Below are 20546 nucleotides of genomic sequence, written 5' to 3' on the forward strand. Positions count from 1 at the left end.
ACTTATTTCAATGGGGACTGAAGGAAATGTTTCATGCCAGTGACATATAAATAATATAGTATTTTTTGTCCTCAATCCTCTTACAGAATAATAAATATGGATATTTTTCAGCGAATAGTTGAAGTTCTTGGGACATTTGCTGATTTTTCAGACTTACATTTAACTTCAGTTTCTTTTAATGTTTTATGTAAAGCACTTTGAACGTCCTTGTTGCTGAAAATGTGCCATATAAATAAACTTGCCTTGCCTCAGTTAACTTTATGGGTGAAATTTACACAGGTAATGATGAATATTTGGCCTTTTGAGCCCATAGCAAACGAGCAAACCACACTTTGTAGACCATACTATCCACACTGTGTGTTTTACTGCCACCTGCTGGCTGACAACACCACAACCACTAAAGCCTGCAGACAGAGTTGGACCAAGGGAAAAGGCAGTTGGCGTCTTCCTCCAAAAAAGTTCATGTTTGTAGAGTCTGGAAGGGGGAATTATGTCGGCTAAGACTGTGTATGTGCCCCGGTTTGGCTCACAGCTCGACTCCAGTCAAAGAGGTGAACCACAAATGGAGCAGACCGACCTTTCCACTTGTAATGGAGCTCAGGCTCAGAGGGCCAAGCGCGGGAACAAACGGGCCAGATGTGAGAAAGCTCGGTCCGTTTTAAAAGTCAAGTTACCCGGTCTCAGCAGCCACACCAAGAAAGTGAAAAATGGGGACAAGACGCCGAGAAGATGGATGTCAGAACCTACTGTAAATGAATCCAAGACAACCGTCAGTCGAGAAGAAGAAACACAGTGTAATGTTGGCCTTAATATTAGCTTATCAGTTAGCTAACATACCTAACTGTTAGTTAGGTTAGCTGTTGCTAGGTAGCAGACATTTTTAAATGTAGACAAACAGACAAATGAGCGCTAGTTAATCTTGAGTGTAGCTACACAATAAGAAAAAACATCAACAGTGCAGTAAAAGCTTAGGGGTAACAAGATGATAAAGAGATTAAAAAAACCCTTAAAGAATCAGTTATTTCAATGGCCAGGAGACAACTGTTGAAAATGAACCTTTTGGCACAACACTAAGTTAGAACATTTACAGTAATGTTGATAAATGTGCATTGTTTTTGTAAAAATGAACAGAACCATGTTCCTTTTTTCCATCAAAGTTTTGCTTTTTGTTTTGTCTTGAAAGACTGTATTTTCAGCTCCGTTGGCCTCAAACAATCCCTCAGACGAAACAATGGAAAGGAAAAATTACTCTTTGGTTAAACGGCTCATAACTCATGAGGTCAGAAGTAAATATTCCTCGTGTTTGGGGTCACAAGCCGGAAAGGCTGAAAGTAACTGATCTAAGGAAACCCAATACTGTATCCCAAACTACTTTGGTGAAACCTGAAATATTCAGGTGTTATTTAGATTGTATTAGAGATATTTTTTTCAAATGAATGGTAATTTTCTGAGCTGTTGTTTGTGGTGGTGTTGCACTGGATTGCCTTAAATTGTTATTGTGTCCTTCACACAGATGCAGATCTGCTAATTTATTATCACAACAATCTTTTCAGATGGATTTCCAAAGGTCAAAGTCTTTACAATGGGTGACCATGGTTTAAACTATCATGATAAAGAATGTAGCCAGCGAGACAACAAAATCAACATGATCTTGCTTTTTTCCGAAGAACATTGAACAAATACATTGTTGGTACTAAACAGGTTTAGCTAGCAGGAGAAGCCTCATATTCACATGCAGTATTTGTGTTGTCAGGTGCTGGAACTGATTCTGATTCTGTTGGTGGAGATGTTCTCTTTTTCTCCCAAAGACCCAACAGCATAGCAACAACTGAGAAGAAAAAGGTAGGCCCTATGCAAAGTTTACAGTATGTATTGATTAGTGACAAAGAGTCATGGGAGAAGACATTGAACAGGGGAAAGATGCACTCAAACATTTTATAATTTAATTCAGTTGAATTCAACATCATTTTGGGTTCAATTTTGTGACAAACAAAAAATGAAACCTGGCAACATGTCAATTGCAAAATGCCATGTGCGTCAAAAATCAATAAGTCAGCACTGTATGCATATTATATGCCCTTGGTTTTAAGATGGCTAGTTTCTGCTTTAGCTTTCGCTTTGTCAGTGGAGATAATGCGTGCATCTAGATGATGAAAAGCAGAAAGGGTGGGCTGTGTCTTACGCTCATGAAGTCAGATATGAGTAATATGACACCTACAGTGGACAGCACACATGGTGGAACAAACTGACAGGGTAAACAAGCTGACTAATATTGGTATTTCATCCTTCTATAATTAAAAGGTTTTGTTTATCTAAATGAGGTGTTTGTGGTTTGTAGGTTCACACAAACTGCGTAATGTAGAGGCCTTTGTGACAGAGGTTAGAACTACAAGGTGAAGTTGTGTTGCCTGGAATTAAAAGGTCCCCTGAGGCATAAAGGCTATAAAAGACAATTTCAGAATTAAAAATAACAATTACAGTTCTTACTGGGCCGTCTAAATTCCAGTGCAAGTTGTGTCATCACTGTAACAGCCAGAGACATAGGCCTTTTTCACAGCAGATATTTTGACGTGTCATAATGATAAAAAGACACTGGTGTTAACTAATAACATTAACAATGTCTCTATTCTATTCAAGTCTACCAGCCATGGCAGTGAAGCCACCACGCACAATTCCAGGAACCTGAAACTGAAAGGAATCCAGCCATCATTAATGTTATTATTTACTTCTCCTACTGCGAAAAAGGCCAATTATTAGAGGCGCTCACATTATATCTTCAGCTGTACTGTATATTGCATTTACTGTGCATGCCACAAGTTATATATGAACGATCAATTCAAGTTTAACCACTAAATTCAAAAACTATCTAGAGCCCACTCATGAATGACCTGAACATGTTTTTTTATATATATATATATATAGTATGTATGTGATATATACTTATTTAGATATATATTTATTTAAAAATATTTGTTTTGATAACATCATAATTACTAATTCCATTAACTTTGACATAAAAACTGTTACTTGAATACTCTCCAGTACAAAGTGAGTGTGTGTTCTGTTAAATCCAGTGAAAAGTTTGGCAAACATAGATGTTTTTAACAGAAGATATTTTAACATGTCGTGGAAAAACACAGGTGTAAATAATCAAGTTAACGATTGCTGGTATTGTGCATGTTGGCTCACCATCATTGATGTAATTAGTAACACCTGTGCTTTTCCTAGTATGACAAGTCAAAATGTTTGTTGAATCACCTTCTCCTCATCCATCATACTGACACACATGCACTGTACCGTCTGTACCCATGAACCAGACCACAAAGCTCTTAATACTGCTTCTTTCTTTTCCTGGGAATGTGTTTCCTGTCCTGGACAGGCCAGGCTTGCTGTTCTTAGGACCATCTCCAAGATGCTGGAGGAGAACCAGTACATCAGACAGAGACTGGCCTCCCTCAACCAGGTCAACTCAGGCTGCACTGACTGATGAAGCAGGTCTCTTTCTGTATCTGAAACACATTATCAGTGTTTTTTCCACATCAATGTTCTAATTAATGAATACATTTAATTCTTTAAGCATGGATTGTTGAGCCCAGTTTTACAACATGGCACAATTGTGGTTCATTTTTATGTGTCCTAACTGGTAATTCAATGTCAGACCATTTAGTAATCTGCTTAAAAGCATGTATTTGTTACAGTGTTCATTGGACACTGTTATTTCATTAGAAGGGTCCATATTCAAATCTTTGCTTAACATTTTCATGCAAATGAACCACGGTTTATACTTACATGATATAGTCAAATCAAGCTTTTCAGCTGCTATACAATGTTAAATAGTAGAGCTTAATGCAGTCCAACACAGTGAGCCTGCAGCTCATGCTACAATATTTTGTCCCCATAAATTACAATTGGTGGACAAAATATTATGTACATCTGAATTGTATAATAACACAACAAACAGCTAAAGTGAAATTGTGCAGCACCCATAGTGCAGCATGTTGCAGGAATGACCATTTCTTAGAGAAAATGTTCTTAATTGTCCACCAGAGGTCGCCACCCCCTCTAAAATGAATGTCCGCTATGGCAAATTTCAGTTCCTGATCACACACCAGCGCTTTACTGAACCATCTATGATGGTTCAGTAAAGTCAAATCTCTTAGAAATTTAATAAAGCCAATCTAATAATTTAACATTTTGATCTTCAGTATTGTATAAATGTTGCACTTATGTTTTTTAGTAACTTGTCCTTATTAGACTTCAAATAGTGGCTTGTATTGTGCTTCTTAGAGGGAAATTTCCTTGTTCTTTAACACTAACTGAATTTGCCAGTTTGCGTGAATGCAAAATACTACATGTCGACTGCAGTTACTGTTTAGGTTTTAAAAGGAAACAGTGCTGGTGATTTTGAAAACTGACAAGCAGAAGCTGTTATTTGGTCGGATTTTGAATTACAAAAGTAAATAATATGACATTTTTATAGCATAGTATAAAACAGCTCACTGCATTGACATTGTTCAATCAGTTATAGCATTTTTCATTGATAAAAAAGAGGTTTGTTGAAAAATATTAGATTTGTTAGTGACCTGAACTTGTTCACCAAAGGTTTCAGTGATAAATTTGTCACCGGAGGTTTTATGTTTATTCCTTTTATTTATATTAGTAAATCAACTTGAGAGCAGCATATGGCTATGATTATTCTAACTGTAAAATAATTGCTGTTAAAGCATGGACAATTTACTTTAAATTGTTCTGTTTCTTAGTGTTTTGATTGATGAGCCTCATTGCCTCTGTGTTTAGAGGCCAGTTGTTTTACCCTTTTCTGCCCTGAACACAACATGGCTGCCTTATCTGAGTTCTCACTAAAGTTCAGAGAAGTGTAGTGATTGCAAGTACAGTATGTGCTGTAATATAAAGCACGTGTAGTCTTTAATGAAGTTGGATAGAGTAGGACCCATTTTTACTGCTGCTGTGAGTATTTTCAACAAACTTATCAAAATAACAGTTGCTGTAGCTTTTGAATGTTTTTAAGACTAAACAGAGAGATGACTGGCACTTGTACTGCATTAAGGTCAGCGATGTGTTGTCCTGGCATACCTGAGGTCACTAGTGTGATTTTTTTTTTTTTTCTCATTATGTGTAAACCACCTCACCGTAGAGTACCTACAATCAGACATGTTTCACCTGCACCTGCAGCCTTTCATTTAAAAAAGTTTGCTGACAAGGTATACTCTCAAACAAATAACTTTCTAAATGTTCCTATAGTAAAAACTGCACAGCGTGTTTGAACAACACGATTTGGGCATTATCTGTTCCCTTTATGTAAAACAGCTTCAAGCAGCCTGGATGTACTTGGTAATTTAATAATACCATGTTAGATTCAGCATGTGTGAACACAGAAAATTGAAGATGCTTCAACTCTGTTTCAGAAACGACTTGCCAACTTGATAGTTTGAGTTCTGCTGCAAATAGAGCTGGTGGTTTTGAGCCAGTAAACAGGCGGTTTATTGACAGTGTTTTTACAGCATTGAGGATAAATGGCTTTTGGTGTGGTGATTAGCAGTTAAACAAGCCTTTTAATCAGAGCTGTGGTCTGCAAGGAGACTGGCAGACTGTAGCAGATGTACCTCTTGACCACACTGTCAAGCCTGTTGACCAGCGGTTTGCTGCATTGTTTACATGGACAGAGGCCCTGGGATGTTGTGCAGTTTTGTAACAAGCTGGTTGTGCAGGACCTATTCAGATTATAATGTCTTCAGTAAAACTGGTGATATGCTGGAGAGGAGGCCAATAAAAGCCACTGAGCCGTAAAATGTAACGTAAAGCAATAAGAACTTTGGTTTAATGTAAAGTAATAAAAATGTTTGTATTAAGTATTGTTTGGGCCCAGCTGTGAATTCATGTTTTACATAAAGTTGTCTTGTGTTGTTGCAGCTCTAAAAGGGAAAGCCTCTGTTTGGACTCCAACCAACTCTCTTGGGTTGAAGTGGGTGTTGGGTTTGTGTGAATGTTGTCCCCCTAGATAAAGATCGCAGCACGGTGGTGCTGCTGTTTCTAAAGGTGACTAATGTCTCATTATAACACCTACTGAACCACATCCTGACTGAAATAGCTAAGTGTGAGAAACTGTCTGGTAATGTCAGCAGATCTGAGAACTGTGTCGTTATGCCGCAGACTCTGGCCGGACAAACTCATTTTAAAATCGAGCGCCAGCCACTTGTCGTCTTAGAGCATGTGAGCACATGCTATACTTGATCACCTTTTTCCTCAGTGACTTTATCAAATCAAAAAGTGCTGTCTCATTTTGGTTGAACTTTTTCACTTGTGACTATTGACATCGCCATAGAAACTGATAAGTTCAACTGTCTACAACATGAACAGAAGATCTAGAGTCTCCACCTGCATTTAGGCTGTTTTTCTTCCATCTCTAATAACTGTAATCTCAAGCCAACTTTGATCAAAGAACAAAATACATCACACACTGACACTATCTTTGATTGCATTAGTGTATGTGCATATGGACCTGTCATATAGTATGCTGTGAATTACATTTCTGCACTCTGCTGGTATACTAATATTCCATTCAGGCCGACACAGTGACATGCTCCATCTGACAGACAGCTCTGTCTGCATCAGACAAAGTTTAGAGAAGTGGCTGTGCCCGGCAGCCCTGCCTGTTATCAGAGGCAGGGAAGACATCAACAAGATGTGCATTTTCCAAAACAACCACTAAATCCTAATCTTTGAAGCCTCTCCTCCTACAAAACCGAAACATTTGAAAATATTCCCAATAAAACACACAGATGTGGCCGAAATTATTGGTACCTTTGCATTTGATTAAAATAATGCACCATTCGCCCTAAACAGTGTCGAAATTATAAGATATTTCATTATCAATGCATGTCTATGTTTTGGTTTGATACCCTTTAGAAGTGGTAAGAAATAGTTGATTTGTAGTGATACTTTCAGCAGACTATTGTGTTTTAATTAGTATCACAGGTGTTTTCAATCTTATAATCACTCATGCAGCCAGTTTAAAAGGAGAAAATTACTCACTCTGCTGTTGTCTGTGTGCATCACATTGAACATGGGAAACAGAAGGAAAACAAGAGAGTGGTTTGAAGACATCAGAAAAAAGGTAATAGCCGAGCATGGTCAACGTAAAGGTTACAAGACCATTTCCAAAGAGCTGTTCCTGTGACAACTGTTGCCAATATTATTAAGAAGTTTAAGGCCCATGAAACTGTAGCCAACATCTCTGGATGTAGTTGCAAGAGGAAAATTGGCCTGAGATTGAACAGAGGGATTGCTTGAATGGTCGAGAAAGAACCAAGAAAAACTTCAATACAGATCCAAGCTGATGTTCAAGTTCAAGATATAATAGTTTCAAGTCGCACCATCCGTTGCTGTCTGAATGAAAATGGGCTCCATGGTAGAAGACCCAGGAAGACCCCACTTCTAAGAGGGAGACACAAAAAAGCCGGACTGGACTTTGCCAAAATACATGTTGACAAGCCACAGTTCTTCTTGGAGAATGTGCTGTGGACAGATGAAACAAAATTAGAGCTTTTTGGTAAATCACACCAACCCTGTGTTTACAGAAGAAAAAATGAAGCCTTCAAGGGAAAGAACACCATGCTTACCATGAAACATGGAGGAGGCTCAGTGATGGTTTAGGGTTGCTTTGCTGCCTCAGGCACTGGGTGTCTTTAATCTGTATGGGGCACAATGAAATCAGAAGTCTATCAAGGCATTTTGGAGCGAAACATACAGTCCAGTGTCAGAAAGCTGTGTCTTATTCGCAGGTCATGGGTTTTCCAGCAGGATAATGACCCCAAACCTACATCCAAAAGCACCCAAGAGTGGATGAGAAGAAAACGTTGGACGGTTCTAAAGTGGCCTGCTATGAGTCCTGATCTGATTGATGTTGAAAGAGCTGAAACTTGCAGTTGGGAGACAGCAGCCATCAAACCTGAGAGAACTGGAGCAGTTTGCTCAAGAAGAGTGGGCTGAACTACCAGTGTAGAAGTGTAGAAACCTTATTCAGAGTTATAGAAAACGTTGTGCTACAAAATATTAAGGGTACCAATGTTTTTGGCCATGCCATTTTCAGTTGTTTTATTGTATTAAATATGTTAAGTTGTAAATCAAAAGCAAAGTTTTAGTTATATTCAATGTGAAATAAAGAATGATGGATACCATATATTCTGTCAGTTTCATCTTAATACAGAGAAAATGTAGTTTTGTTTTTTTTTAAAAAGATGGGAAGGTACCAATATTTTGGCGACGTCTGTAAGTCTCACCTTTGTTTAGCTTGTCCACCTCCATTCAAGTGCACATAATTTTTGAGTATGTGGTTTGACAGTAACCTGACGCTCCAGATGATTTGTTACACAGAACTATCTGAAAATTCGTCCTCAGAAACTGTTTGGAAAAAGGCAGGCACTTTCAAAAAAATACTTTGCAGGTGATTGGATGAACCATCTATCACCGTCTTACCTTGCTAGGCAGCTGGATTCGTGACACTGATTGGTCTGAACCACTGGTGGTTCGAACACAAGGGCATAACTTGAAGCCTGACAAAACGGATTCTTGCGTGATCTCGCAAATCCAGCTGCCTCATAAGGTAAGTTTGACAGCATATTAGCACTCTTCCCTTTCTTTGCATTCCTGTAAGAACAAAAGAAATACGAAGAATTATCACCATGACACCTCCTGAACCACAGTGTGATTATGGTGCCTCATGTGTTTCATATTGATGCCAACTCCTTAAAAGCATTTAATTATTTTCACTGCCAGATGGAGTTCAGGGTGTTGAAATTTGCAGTTTCATCAGCCTTAATTAAGTCAATAGGCAGCAACCCTTTTCAAGCCAAGAGCACACTGCTGTGGAGTGTTAAGTCTAATGTGTCTTTTAGCACGGCATGGTGGCTGGTAGCATCTGTAGGGAAATAGAAGACACATTAACCAACTAAGCTGTTCTCCAGACCTGAAAAAAACATTTATCTCCTATGAATGTATCAGTAACTTGAGTTTAGTCAAAATAAAAAAAAGACAGTTTTTGACATGAAAATTGCCATGAAATTTTGTACTGATATCCTCTGTTCACAAAGAATGAGTCCTGATGACTTGGTGCTCTCATCTAGTGCCACTAGCAGGTCAGTGTATTCATTTATTTAGTAAAATGTCTCAACATTTACTTGATGGTTTGGAACAAAATGTTGTACATTTATTTTTATTTTTTGACATTGATGGTTCTCAGAGGATGAATCCTAATGACTCTGGTGATCCATGTTGTCGCTATTAGTTTTTTGTGAAATACCCCAGCCACTGTTGGATGCCTTCCCATGAAATTTGGTACATGTTTCCCTCTGGATGAACTCTGACTTCCTCTAGTCCAATATTCTTTGTCTTGTTAATCTGTCAGTTTCTCTTTGCTGCAAAAATGAACAGTTTAAAGTTTTTCTCTTAATACAGAGACACATTTAACATTTTATAACCACAGAAGAAGGTTACCTATATACTCATAGTCACTTGTGAATTCATCTCCAGAGGCCATGACAAATGAAAAGTAGTGTTTTACCTGTGGATCACCTGGTTGTAGCTACACTACAGTGTAATCACCCTGCCTGAAGGAGCTGTCACAGCCAGGCGGAAGGCGCCACTCTCACTCTCTGCAGATGGTGTTTGTGTGTACAAGGGCTGAAAGACAGAATCAGAAGAAACCAAACTAAGGATATGGTTTACCTCATGTTCTTTACTTTCTATTCACATGTTTCAACACCTGCATTCCTTGCATGATAATGAGTTCTGTGACATGAAATTGCTGTTAATTCCCTGTAGCTTATAATATGCAGTGCCGAGGCTAAATAAGCACAAAGCATACACATTGTTAATGTGTTCTGAGGGTGCTCTATGTAGCAAATGTGGGGCAAAGTTTAAAAGTTTGACGCAGTTCCGGACTCAGAGATGCTGTATCACATGCACGTTGCACATTTGCAAAACTGTAATTTGTTGTGGTGAAATGGGGATTTACTGTCGCTGCAATGCTTTCATCAGTCAGGGGATTTGTTTAATTTGCTTCAGGTTTTATATTATGAACTTACTTGCTACACACAACAGTGTGTGGACACACAATGTAGCTGCTGAAAGATCCATCAACTAACCATGAGGTAATGAACGCACTGACTGAATAGCCCAAAGAAGCAATAATTAGAAACCACCTCCAGCGTCCCAGGAGATAATTACCCACTCAGATTAAAATTTGGTTTGCCTCTTGTCCTTGCAAGTTGTCAACTGCATTGATTATATTTGCATGACATAGCTGTCTTGCACAGAATTGCTTTGAAACTCAAACAATAGAGCATAACTAGGGTACTTGTTTGTTTGTTATGAATGTTCATATTTTCAAGCCCTCATTTAAATTGATAGTTCCAACCTCTTAATCGGTTCTCATTTCCATTTTTATGCCAAAATCTAATCAGTTCCCAACATGAACCCTTGATATAGAAACTGTGACATTGATTATTAAAATGATCCTCATTGGGAACGAGGGGAGATGATCCTTTTCTCTGTGAGACTCTCTTTTGACTGTTATGATGCTTGAGATGTGTTCAGGCAAAGTAGAGTACAGAATACATTATATGTATAACAGGACTGTAGTTTAAGAAAGTACGCTCTTAACCACTGTGTTTCAGTAAATAAACAGTTATGGGAGTGGTGGGTGTCAGCTTTATAACACAGGACTAATCTGAAGGCTTGCAGGCCAAAATGCTCCCCAAATAAATACTTTCCTTAGATTTGGGATAAACATCTTAAGAGCTCATTTTACTTTTAGCTGTAATCCACCCTACCCTATACTTATAACAACATTAAACATCAGTTATCTTGAAGTTGTCTGCGGTTGTGCCTTTCTTTTTTTTTTCCGGGTAGTTTATTTTGACTGTCTCCAGATGAAATATTGATTCAGTCTTGATTGGCTCAAGATGGCCACAGTGAAAAAAAAAGAAATCTGTGGGTTGTTGTGTGCAGCTGTAGTTAGTGTTTAATTCAGCTTTGAACATGATGCTGCGTATCATGGAAACAACGCCATGGGTAGGTTGGACCCAAACCTCACTTTCTAAAGTTGTGTGTAAGAATATATGGCTGGATTCTAAGCTCCTGAGACCAAGATTTTATAATCAGGAATATATATCATATCAGGAATAATCAGCACATGGCTTTTATTTTTTGATTTTCTGTGTCCTTTGAAGATCATGGGGAATAGATAAAGTGACTAAAGCAAACTTCCTCCCTGATTTAGACCAAAATGTTTTGGGTGTTTGTAAAGCTGCTCTTCTATGGATTTTGACAATGATTATACAGACGCAAACTGTAGACATTGAGCCGAGTGTGCACAGATATATGTGTGCCTACCCCACAATGCTGCCAGCAGAACTAACGCAGGTGAAGCGAGGCGGAAGAGAGAGCAGTGCTAATTGGTGTTTGGGGCAATCAATGTGAGCTGAGGATTTTAGCTCTTTGGTCCGTCGCGGCTCTGCCCCATTTGGAGACTCTGACTCTGTAACCTTTGCTTGGATGATCAGGTTGCACCAGCACTGTCAGTAACTAACTTCCTCTGTGTCTTCATCCACAATGGGAGGGAGACCCCGCAGGAACTCTCCCAGCGCTGAAACCAGTGGACAGCAGCGAGCTAATTGGGCCTGGTTACTGGAGGAAAGAATACAGAGACAGATTACACTGGTGGCAGATTATTGGGGGGGTTATGCACTACTGGATAGAATTATTTTAAAATCAGGCTACTTCTGGTTATCTGCATATATGTACTAGACAAGCTACATGAGCTAATTATGCTCAAACATGTCAATGCTATTCTATGGATGATACCCTCTAATAAGACTGTCAAACACTACAACTACTGCTGCTTCAAACCTCTAGAGGTACAACTAGTACTACAACAGCTGTTACCACTTCATCTACTACTGCTAGTATTACTATTTAAAATACTTTTACTGCTTCAGCCTCCCTCAGCCACTGCTTATGGCTTGATCCATACTTGTCCACCTGCACGCAAGTAAATTTGCACGAATGTTGTTCAGAGATGGTTTTTGTGTGTAACATTAATGTGTCTGTTTTAGCACGCATCTTTAAAGGAAGTTGGATCAAACAAGTACCGTGTTTGACGCACAAGATCACAGAAATGTTGAGATTTGGGATGGGTGCACGTCGGATGCTTTGTTAGCTTCTGCTGCTTACTCATGCTCTCTGTGGTCTACATACAGTAGACGTTTACGTGTATCTTCACAGAAGCATAACCACTAACCTCATGAGAATGTTATTTTTAGTTTTCATATTTTTAGTTTTCTGTAGTATTTTTCTTGTCCCAGTATTGAATGATAAAATGCAACAATATGTTCTATTTTGGAATAAGAAGTCATACATTTTTGCTAATATTAAACGTTTTCATAAAGTTAGTAATTAAGTTTTCACATCTTAAACATAATGATATGGTCCTAAAAGCCGAATTAAAAGAACAATACTTACACATTTTCAGTCCCTCCAGGAAATAGTGATTTTGCAATCGCAATAGCCTAATTAACACAAATTCAAGAAATCTACGCAATATTTGCCAGAGCTTGTAATTTTGCTAAATTATCACAAATTTTCCACATGAAATGGCCAAATCAACAGACTGCCTGTGATTTCTACCAATTGTTGCATTTCGTATCGTGGTAACTTAGGTCATTGCAAGCGCACACCGTACATTGAGCAGGGATTCAGGCGCACATTCAGGTGAAAGATGGACAAATCTTACCTGCCAACAAAAATTACTGCCATAGGCCATGCAAAACAATTCCTAAATGTTCCCAAATGAGGTTTGCATTCAATTGGATTTTTGACTAATTGGATTCTTTGATAGAGAAGTCTAGTTGTTATTAGCCTGCGGGTAAATGTTTCCAGTAAGTTTTGTTCCCCTAGAGTCTTCGTTTTTGCACACACGCACACACACGCACATGTCCATGCAGTCCATAAACCTATCTGTAGGGAGCACACTGAAATGACAGAGGGGCCTCTTAATTGATTTGCATGTGTTTAACACAGAGTGAGCTCATGCTGTGTGAGCACTTTGCTTCATACAGAGATGGCTGCATTCACACCAAATCCGGCAATGCGTGAAAAACAGCAGTCTTACCATTCATTTGATAGGGGGCACTATGTATATGCTGCAGGACTGGGAACCGCATAGGCCGTCTGGCAATAAATTGAACTGGAATCAATTTTTGCCGAAACGCAACCCGACGTCACACTGCGGTGGCCAATCACATACACGCAAGCGGACATTCCTGGTGGATTACTTTGTAACGTCAACGTATTCGGCTGTTTACCTCGTGAAAAACAAGACGGTTTCCGCCGTGAAAACTTTCAAGACTTGCAAAATCATGTCTGTGAGTTTTACAAACCGCTGCGCTGTGTTTTGGCTTCTGATAAATCCTCGAATGCATTATTCTGTAACTCCAACTCGACTTCCTGGATCGTATTTCATTGTCTTACCGGTACCTCAAACAACACGCCCCCACCATCGTAGCCCCCTACGTTACAGTGCCGGATTTGGTGTGAATGCAGCATAATGATATTGAGGCGCTGGGGAGTCGAGCCCCTGATGCCGCTGTAATCCTGCTGATTACAGAGAGCACACAGTCTCTCTGAGGGCTGATCACAGAGCTCTGGCCAGCATACTACAGTCACTTCACAGGTGGCCTTTGTACGTGTGGACATCTGTATATGAGAGACACACACAGACACGGAGAGAGATGTGAGAGTTTAAGAGAAAACTGGGAACAGACTATAGAGCCCAGCATGTGAGTTTCTAGCATCCATGCACTTTTTGGCTAGTTTTCAAGATAAGTTCATGGCCTTGTCCCATCAGCGAGTGGTTAGAGGCAGTGTTTAGGAAGACTAGAACTGCTGTTGTACTTCTCATGATGTTTCCTAATACTCTCAAGCCCTACAGGTATGAGCTTCAAACAGGCACGAGACGCCTCTGTCTCCACCGACAGAGCAGAGACTGGGACTAATCGCAGCGGGCGCCACACACCTCAGGAAGGTAGCAATTTTCCATCATTACTGTTAAATCCTGCTTAAAAGAACCGGATTCCACAGACCTAATTACAAGGTGTTATAACAATGTAATGACAGTCATTTTAAAGCCTGCCCAAAACCATAATCCATCTCCCCACTGACTCTCACATTCAAGTGTGTGGTTACTGCACAGTGATGTCTGAAATTTAAAAGCACTATGATTCTTATTGATTACCATTGTGATTACTCCCACAATTGGTGTGTCAGGTCGTGCATGTTAGGGCTTGAATTAGGAGCTCTGTCAGCTTTTGTTAAGTGGAAATACTGCTCTTCAGATGTGACACTGGATGCTTTTCATCCTGTGCTGCTGATGCTCTGAGACACTCAGGCCAATCCACCCGGCTAATTGCAAGATAGAGTAGAGTTTAGTAAACAGGGTATTGATTAACATGTAAAAGTTCTTTTTTTTCTCTCCCACAAAGGCTCTTTCCAAGCCTTAGTCTCATCTAAATTTCCTGTGCATTAAATCAGCTCATCAAGCAGGACTGTTTTTCTTTGCTCTCACTGTCAAACAAAGGTTTGCTCAGTTTGCAGAGTGAATAAAAAATGGTCTATTGCTGTCAGTAATTATGATGAAAACGTGCGAGTTATTTTCAACAAACAACCTTTTTCCCAGCGTAATTAACTGTAAATGAGGCTGATGTGCGGCTGTGGAATCGGGGGTGTGGCACTTACAGAGATCCGATCCAACTACACCGTCCAATCGTCTTCCTCCGAGCCCGGGATCATTGGCTGGAAGTCCGAGTACCTCCCAAAGTTTTACCAGCCACAAAGTTGACAACTTTGTGACTACTTGTTACTCTGAAGTTCTCTCCGTGTTGGACGCTGGGTGTTTGCACTTAATGACAAAAAAGTTATGAGTTTTCTGGACTGGAATTAGATATCGATCTCTACCCCCAAAGCGAAGCATGTTTTCCCCTGGAGACTGGAGAGATGAATGTTCAACAGACGAGGATGTGCAAGCACCGCGGCTGAAGAGGCGTACGGCTCAGGTGTCCTGCCTGCCCTTCAGCGTAGAGGCGCTCATGTCGGACACGAGGCCGCTGGCTGCGACCGACAGACAAAACGGAAATAAGTCTTTGAATGATGATCAGGTGCAGAGGCCGGATGAGATTTCCCAACAGTTAGTGTCTATCAAAACAGAGCCATCGGAACAAGGAGACTGTGCGTCTTGGATATCCAGTCCCATTAAACTCTCCACCCCACCCAGTAAGTGATCAGGGATAATGTCATATGTCAAATATTTATCAATACGGAATTACTGTTAAATAATGGTATATATAATATTTTCAGTATTTGACTGATTTAAATTGCCCAATCAATTCAGTTTTAAGTTACATGTTTTTAGACATGAGAAATGTCTGGAATGGAAGGATGGAAGAGATTGGAATAATTATAATAAATATACAATAGGCCTATAAATCAATATCAGCCCCTGTCATCTCAAGTGGTGTAAAGAAATATAATAACAGGACTATTTTGTAAAATATTTAAGTACTCTAATATTTATTTAGATGTGTGTGTATACATATATGTATATATGTGTGTGTGTGTGTGTGTGTGTGTGTGTGTGTATATATATATATATATATATATATATATATATATTTCCTTTTTTGTGTTTTTTGTCAGTTAAATTATGCTATTGAATTAGAGAATTTAGATTAGGGCTATTGTTTTAAATTAGATTCTCTTTATTATTGAGTAATCTGTGTAATATTTATCATTTAATCTAATAAATGTCACTGTCCCCAGAGCCCAAGATGACGTCTTAATAACTTAATAACAAATAACTTGATTTGTCTGACCAACAGTCCTAAAAGGTATAAAGATGGCAAATGTATTATGATTAATTTTCTATCTAATCTAATTTAATTGTTTAAGCCTTAATTGAGTTATTTGGATCTTAAACCAGTGAAACAGTATATTATACTTTTCGTATGTCTTCTAGGGCAGCTCAGTCCAGCAGTCTGCTCCTTAAGGAAGCACAAAACCAACCGCAAGCCCCGCACTCCCTTCACCACCACGCAGCTCCTGGCCCTGGAGAGGAAGTTTCGACAGAAGCAGTACCTGTCCATCGCCGAGCGGGCCGATTTCTCCTCCTCCCTATCGCTGTCAGAGACCCAGGTCAAGATCTGGTTCCAAAACCGACGAGCTAAAGCCAAGAGGCTTCAGGAGGCTGAGGTGGAAAAACTCAAAATAGCAGCTGGCGTGGGGCCCAAAGCTCTATTTCACCCTGGCTTCTCATCCTTAGGTTTCCCCTTCGGTGTTAACCTGCAGGCTGGATCAGCAGCGCTCTATGGACTGGGCTCATACAGCCGCAGCCCCATTCTCCGCGCTGCGCAACTGGCCATGTACACCTCTCCAGTTGGCTACAGCGTGTTCAACCTCTCCTGAGAGGAAGCAGCATTACACAGACAGAACTGTGGGGACATGGATGTGTATAAAAAGGATGGACAAGACTATATCATGAAGACGTGCACTTTATGAGAGACTTGATGAAGAGCGTGAAGTGGTGCTCAAGCTTCATGATCTTCACTGGTCTTGAGTTACAAGGAGAAGTTATAAAAATGTCCATTTACTTTTTGCATGGATGGACAAGGATACAGCATCTCAAAGATCCTTCTTTGCTGTTTGCCAATGCTGATTCAGCAGAGGGTCACTGATAAAGAATGGAATATTGATCGGGCCACGTTTATCTGATTGTTGTCCTGAATACCAGATTGCATTTATTGTGTATTGTCTTTTTATTAGTATTTTCTACTCTTCTTGTATTTCCTGGATGATTCCAGCACCTGTAATATAATTTTTTACTTGTTAACCTTGAATATTCAGGGATATTTTATATTATACTTCTCTGAGACCAGTAACTACAATTACTACTACAATTGGAAAATTACATTTTATCCAGGTGAAATGCATGCTTGGTTAAAAGCCAAATTATTCCCAAATGACACATATTTATTTATGATAGCCCTTAGATTCATATATTTCATGATGCATATATACATTTTGTCATTAAATTAAAGCTTTAAGTAACCCTCTATTTTGTTCTCTTTGCTTGTTTGTGGTATTCATACAGAATGGTTGATCTCCTCATGGCAAGCTAACTGTAGCCCTGCTCACGTACAGGTGTCATCCAGTAATACACAGCCTTTAATGAGTGTTGCAACACTCGGTGGTATTTCAGCGCTCCAGCTGAGTTTGGTGGCCCATCTGCTTCTGACCTCCAACCGCCTCCTCTTGTGTACTCCATATTCAGCAAGCGGCTCCCTCTAGTAGGCTACCCGTCCCTTTCTGTGGGCCATGTTTTTTCCTCAAAAGCTCAGAGCAGGTAGAAATTGCCATGCCGGCGGTGCCAGGAAGCCTCTATGGATGACAGACATGCTTAGGATTTGCTGTCTCTGCAGTCCTGGCGTAGGCGTTGATATTTTGAGGTTTTTCCTCAAAGCCCCACCAAATTGATTTTTTTGTTTATTTAGTGCTATGCATTACCTTCGAAATGCAACTTCCTCCCAACATCAACACTTGTTTCCCATGATATTTCTGTTTGCAATACAACATACTTGATTTCAAGCTCCTCCTTTGACAAATGTGGCTTCTCTGTTGTTCTCCTCTGCAGACAAGTCACTTTTTATGCCTCCTCTGCTCTACTTTGGATTTATTGCTTAAAAAAGTATGCAAAATAGATTTTTTAAATTTTAGAGCCTGAGTTGAGTATTTGTATTTTACATTATGTAAGCTAAGTAGTAGTCTATTCTATAACAGTAAATCGTATGGGTTCAATGTACAGTGTAGCAGTCCTAATTGCTTAATATGTATTAGATGTAGAATGAGTTTAAACAAACATGTACCCAAGCAACTTTCCCTTGTAGATAATACAACATTTGACCAAAACACTGCTGCTCAAAAAACAAAGTTTCAACTGGGTGTTGAAATCAAAATACCATGGTATCCTTTTGAGACTTTATGTTGAGTTTCTGCATTTATTAACCTTTGAAGTAAGGAAGCGATTTGTGACGAATTAAAACATATTAGTCAAACCACTGAGGTATTTAGCTTACTAATCTGCTATACCATATGACCGTCTACGCCTCACTGCTGTGTTGGTGGATGTTCAACTGGGTGGCCCAAGTGAAGAGGTGTTGTACTCTTTAATAAATATTTATCTAGCCAAATTCACCCTAAAGATGTAGAATTATGTTTTCAAAAAGGAATATTTTCTACAAATAGCATATCTCACGTTGGTGTAATTGCAAACATGTGTTTTCATATTGCTCTTGGATATCACAGAGGTTGAGATTCATTCGTTTGATGTGAGCTGTATTTTTAAACTGTACACTTCAAATGAACTCTTTCTGTGAACTTCGTAACCCAACATTTTACCAGCCTGTCCCTTTGCAGTCCCTGGTTTAATTGTCCTTGTCCCTGAATTCTAACTCCAAAACTCTGTGAAATTATATGTGCAGACTCAGTGATAACAGAACAGGGCATTAAATGGTCTCTCTCTCTTTCTCTCTCCTTCTGTAAACTTGGAGAAAGCTTGTTACCATTAGCACATATTTCACAGTCCATTTGCTCCCTTCCATTTTAAAATTAAACCCAGCATTAAGCTGATAGTGAGGTCTTTAATGGCTCTGATTGCCCAATAACCCCAGCCTCCAGTTTCACATGTTTTCGATGTGAAACCTTAGTGGAGAAAATGATCACAGCCTAAAGTGAAGCAGATGACCTCTAATTAATAAAGGTTGGGTATCTATAATGATTAATTGGTGCATACATATAAAAGTAATATAAAGGCATTAAAATCCAAACAAAATAGACATGCAAATTTGACAAAGGACAATGTTATATTTATGGAAATACACTTAAAAACTTATTTAAATACTGACAAAACCAATCTGAGTTTCTCAGGCAGCATATTCAATGAGGATCCAAGTCATGCAATCTTCATATCCTCAAGTAACGAGAGCAGAAGCTCCAGAAGAGCTCACAGAGGCTTAAAAGTCTGCGTTTTGCATTTATGTTCATCATTATATAGCGTGACGTAATCCTATATCTTATATTTATTAACTACTAGAAAGTGGATCATCTGGATGTAAAGCAAGAGACGAACAGCAAGCCTTGGTCCTCACACAAAGGTCTTGCAATTCAGTCATACATCCACTGGGTGTAGCAGCTTCCCATCTGTTGCAGCTCACTGATTTCAGCAAGGCCTTATAATAGTCCTGACTACTCGCATATTAATGGACTTATTCTTGGCGTTTAAAAGACAATTCAGAACACTTTAGGTAACAACATATCATCTTAGATAGAAATTTACATGTTATCTAACTTGCGACTTACAGGCTCTTAGATAATGTCTGTTTAATTCATCATGAGTGCCTGAGTGAATAAAAGATGAGACTGTTCTGCGTTGTTGCATTGTGTGCCAGTGGTAAATGGCACGAGTTTGGGGATTGGGAATTTAGAGTTCAGCGTTGCAGGCCGGAAGCATTTAGGTCCTTATACATGCATCATTGCAAAGCAGCATTGCATCAATTATGATTTAGAATAAGATTGAAACTGATTGAGAATAAGTAGCTCTCCTCTCGTTTAATGTGATAAATACAGATATTCACTGGTAAGCAGCCGTCTAATTACTTATATGAGACTGGCATCTCATTTAACATGAATGCACACAATTTATGAACCAGTTTAATCTGTTAGAAATGTGTTTAAGGCAAAACAAAGCAGTCAGTGCCATTGTGTTTAAAGAAAAGAAAAGCCATGGAGAGTGAAAGTAGATTTTTACTCCACACACCTCAAACACCAGAGGAGTAAAAGCGTTGACATTTGTGATGTTCCAAGTGCATGCTTTCATCTCGTCTTCAAAGCTGTGGAACAGGTGTGTTTCTCTCAAACAATCCCTTCTCTATCCTTCATCTTTGCTGTAGATTTTTAGGTTTCTTCATCTCTAGACGCCTATTTTTCTTTCTCTGCACATTTCCATTCTGAGTCCTTGTATTTCCTGTTACATGAAAGGTTTGATGGACCTATTAACGATCATAATATAAAGAGGCACACAGTGAATCTTCATCACCTTGCTGTTAAATCAATGATCATGATGGCAAATTGGTGCCATGCTACAGTTTGTTGGGAAACTTGATCTGAACTGAAACACGCATGCTCAAACACACACTGGCGGACCTCGTCCTCTATGCTTAGAGCAGTTTCTGTCTTTTGTTTAGTTCTTTGAACTGGTTTTCAAGAGACGTTTCTCTCAATCAGGTCAGCCAAACAGCATGACCTATTTAAACATAAAAGAAACACCTAAAAGCTTTGGCTTTGAGGTTGTAAGACAGAAAGCCTCCTCTGGGGTTATGGGTGTTTTTTTGAAGATCTGGAGCACTGATGGCAACAAGGGGAAG

The 20546-nt window shown here is 39.3% G+C and overlaps 1 protein-coding gene across 3 annotated transcripts; it reads left to right on the plus strand.

Moving 5' to 3' along the window:
• The first annotated feature begins 356 nt into the window (after positions 1 to 356).
• Positions 357 to 17180, plus strand: LOC137189145 (homeobox protein MSX-2-like). 3 transcript variants are annotated; one of them, XM_067598839.1, is made up of 6 exons: positions 359 to 794; positions 1754 to 1842; positions 3380 to 3495; positions 14001 to 14101; positions 14753 to 15345; positions 16088 to 17180. In XM_067598839.1, exons 5-6 carry the CDS (start codon positions 15045 to 15047, stop codon positions 16531 to 16533), a joined length of 747 nt encoding a protein of 248 aa, XP_067454940.1. In that variant the 5' UTR covers positions 359 to 794; positions 1754 to 1842; positions 3380 to 3495; positions 14001 to 14101; positions 14753 to 15044; the 3' UTR covers positions 16534 to 17180. The 3 variants fall into 3 exon arrangements, with proteins under 3 accessions (XP_067454943.1, XP_067454940.1, XP_067454941.1); XM_067598840.1 differs by having other exon boundaries at positions 14009 to 14101; XM_067598842.1 differs by having other exon boundaries at positions 357 to 794; positions 14001 to 15345.
• Positions 17181 to 20546: the final 3366 nt, after the last annotated feature.

The sequence above is a fragment of the Thunnus thynnus genome, chromosome 9 (genome assembly GCF_963924715.1).
Source record: "Thunnus thynnus chromosome 9, fThuThy2.1, whole genome shotgun sequence".
In the NCBI taxonomy this organism is placed as follows: domain Eukaryota; kingdom Metazoa; phylum Chordata; class Actinopteri; order Scombriformes; family Scombridae; genus Thunnus; species Thunnus thynnus.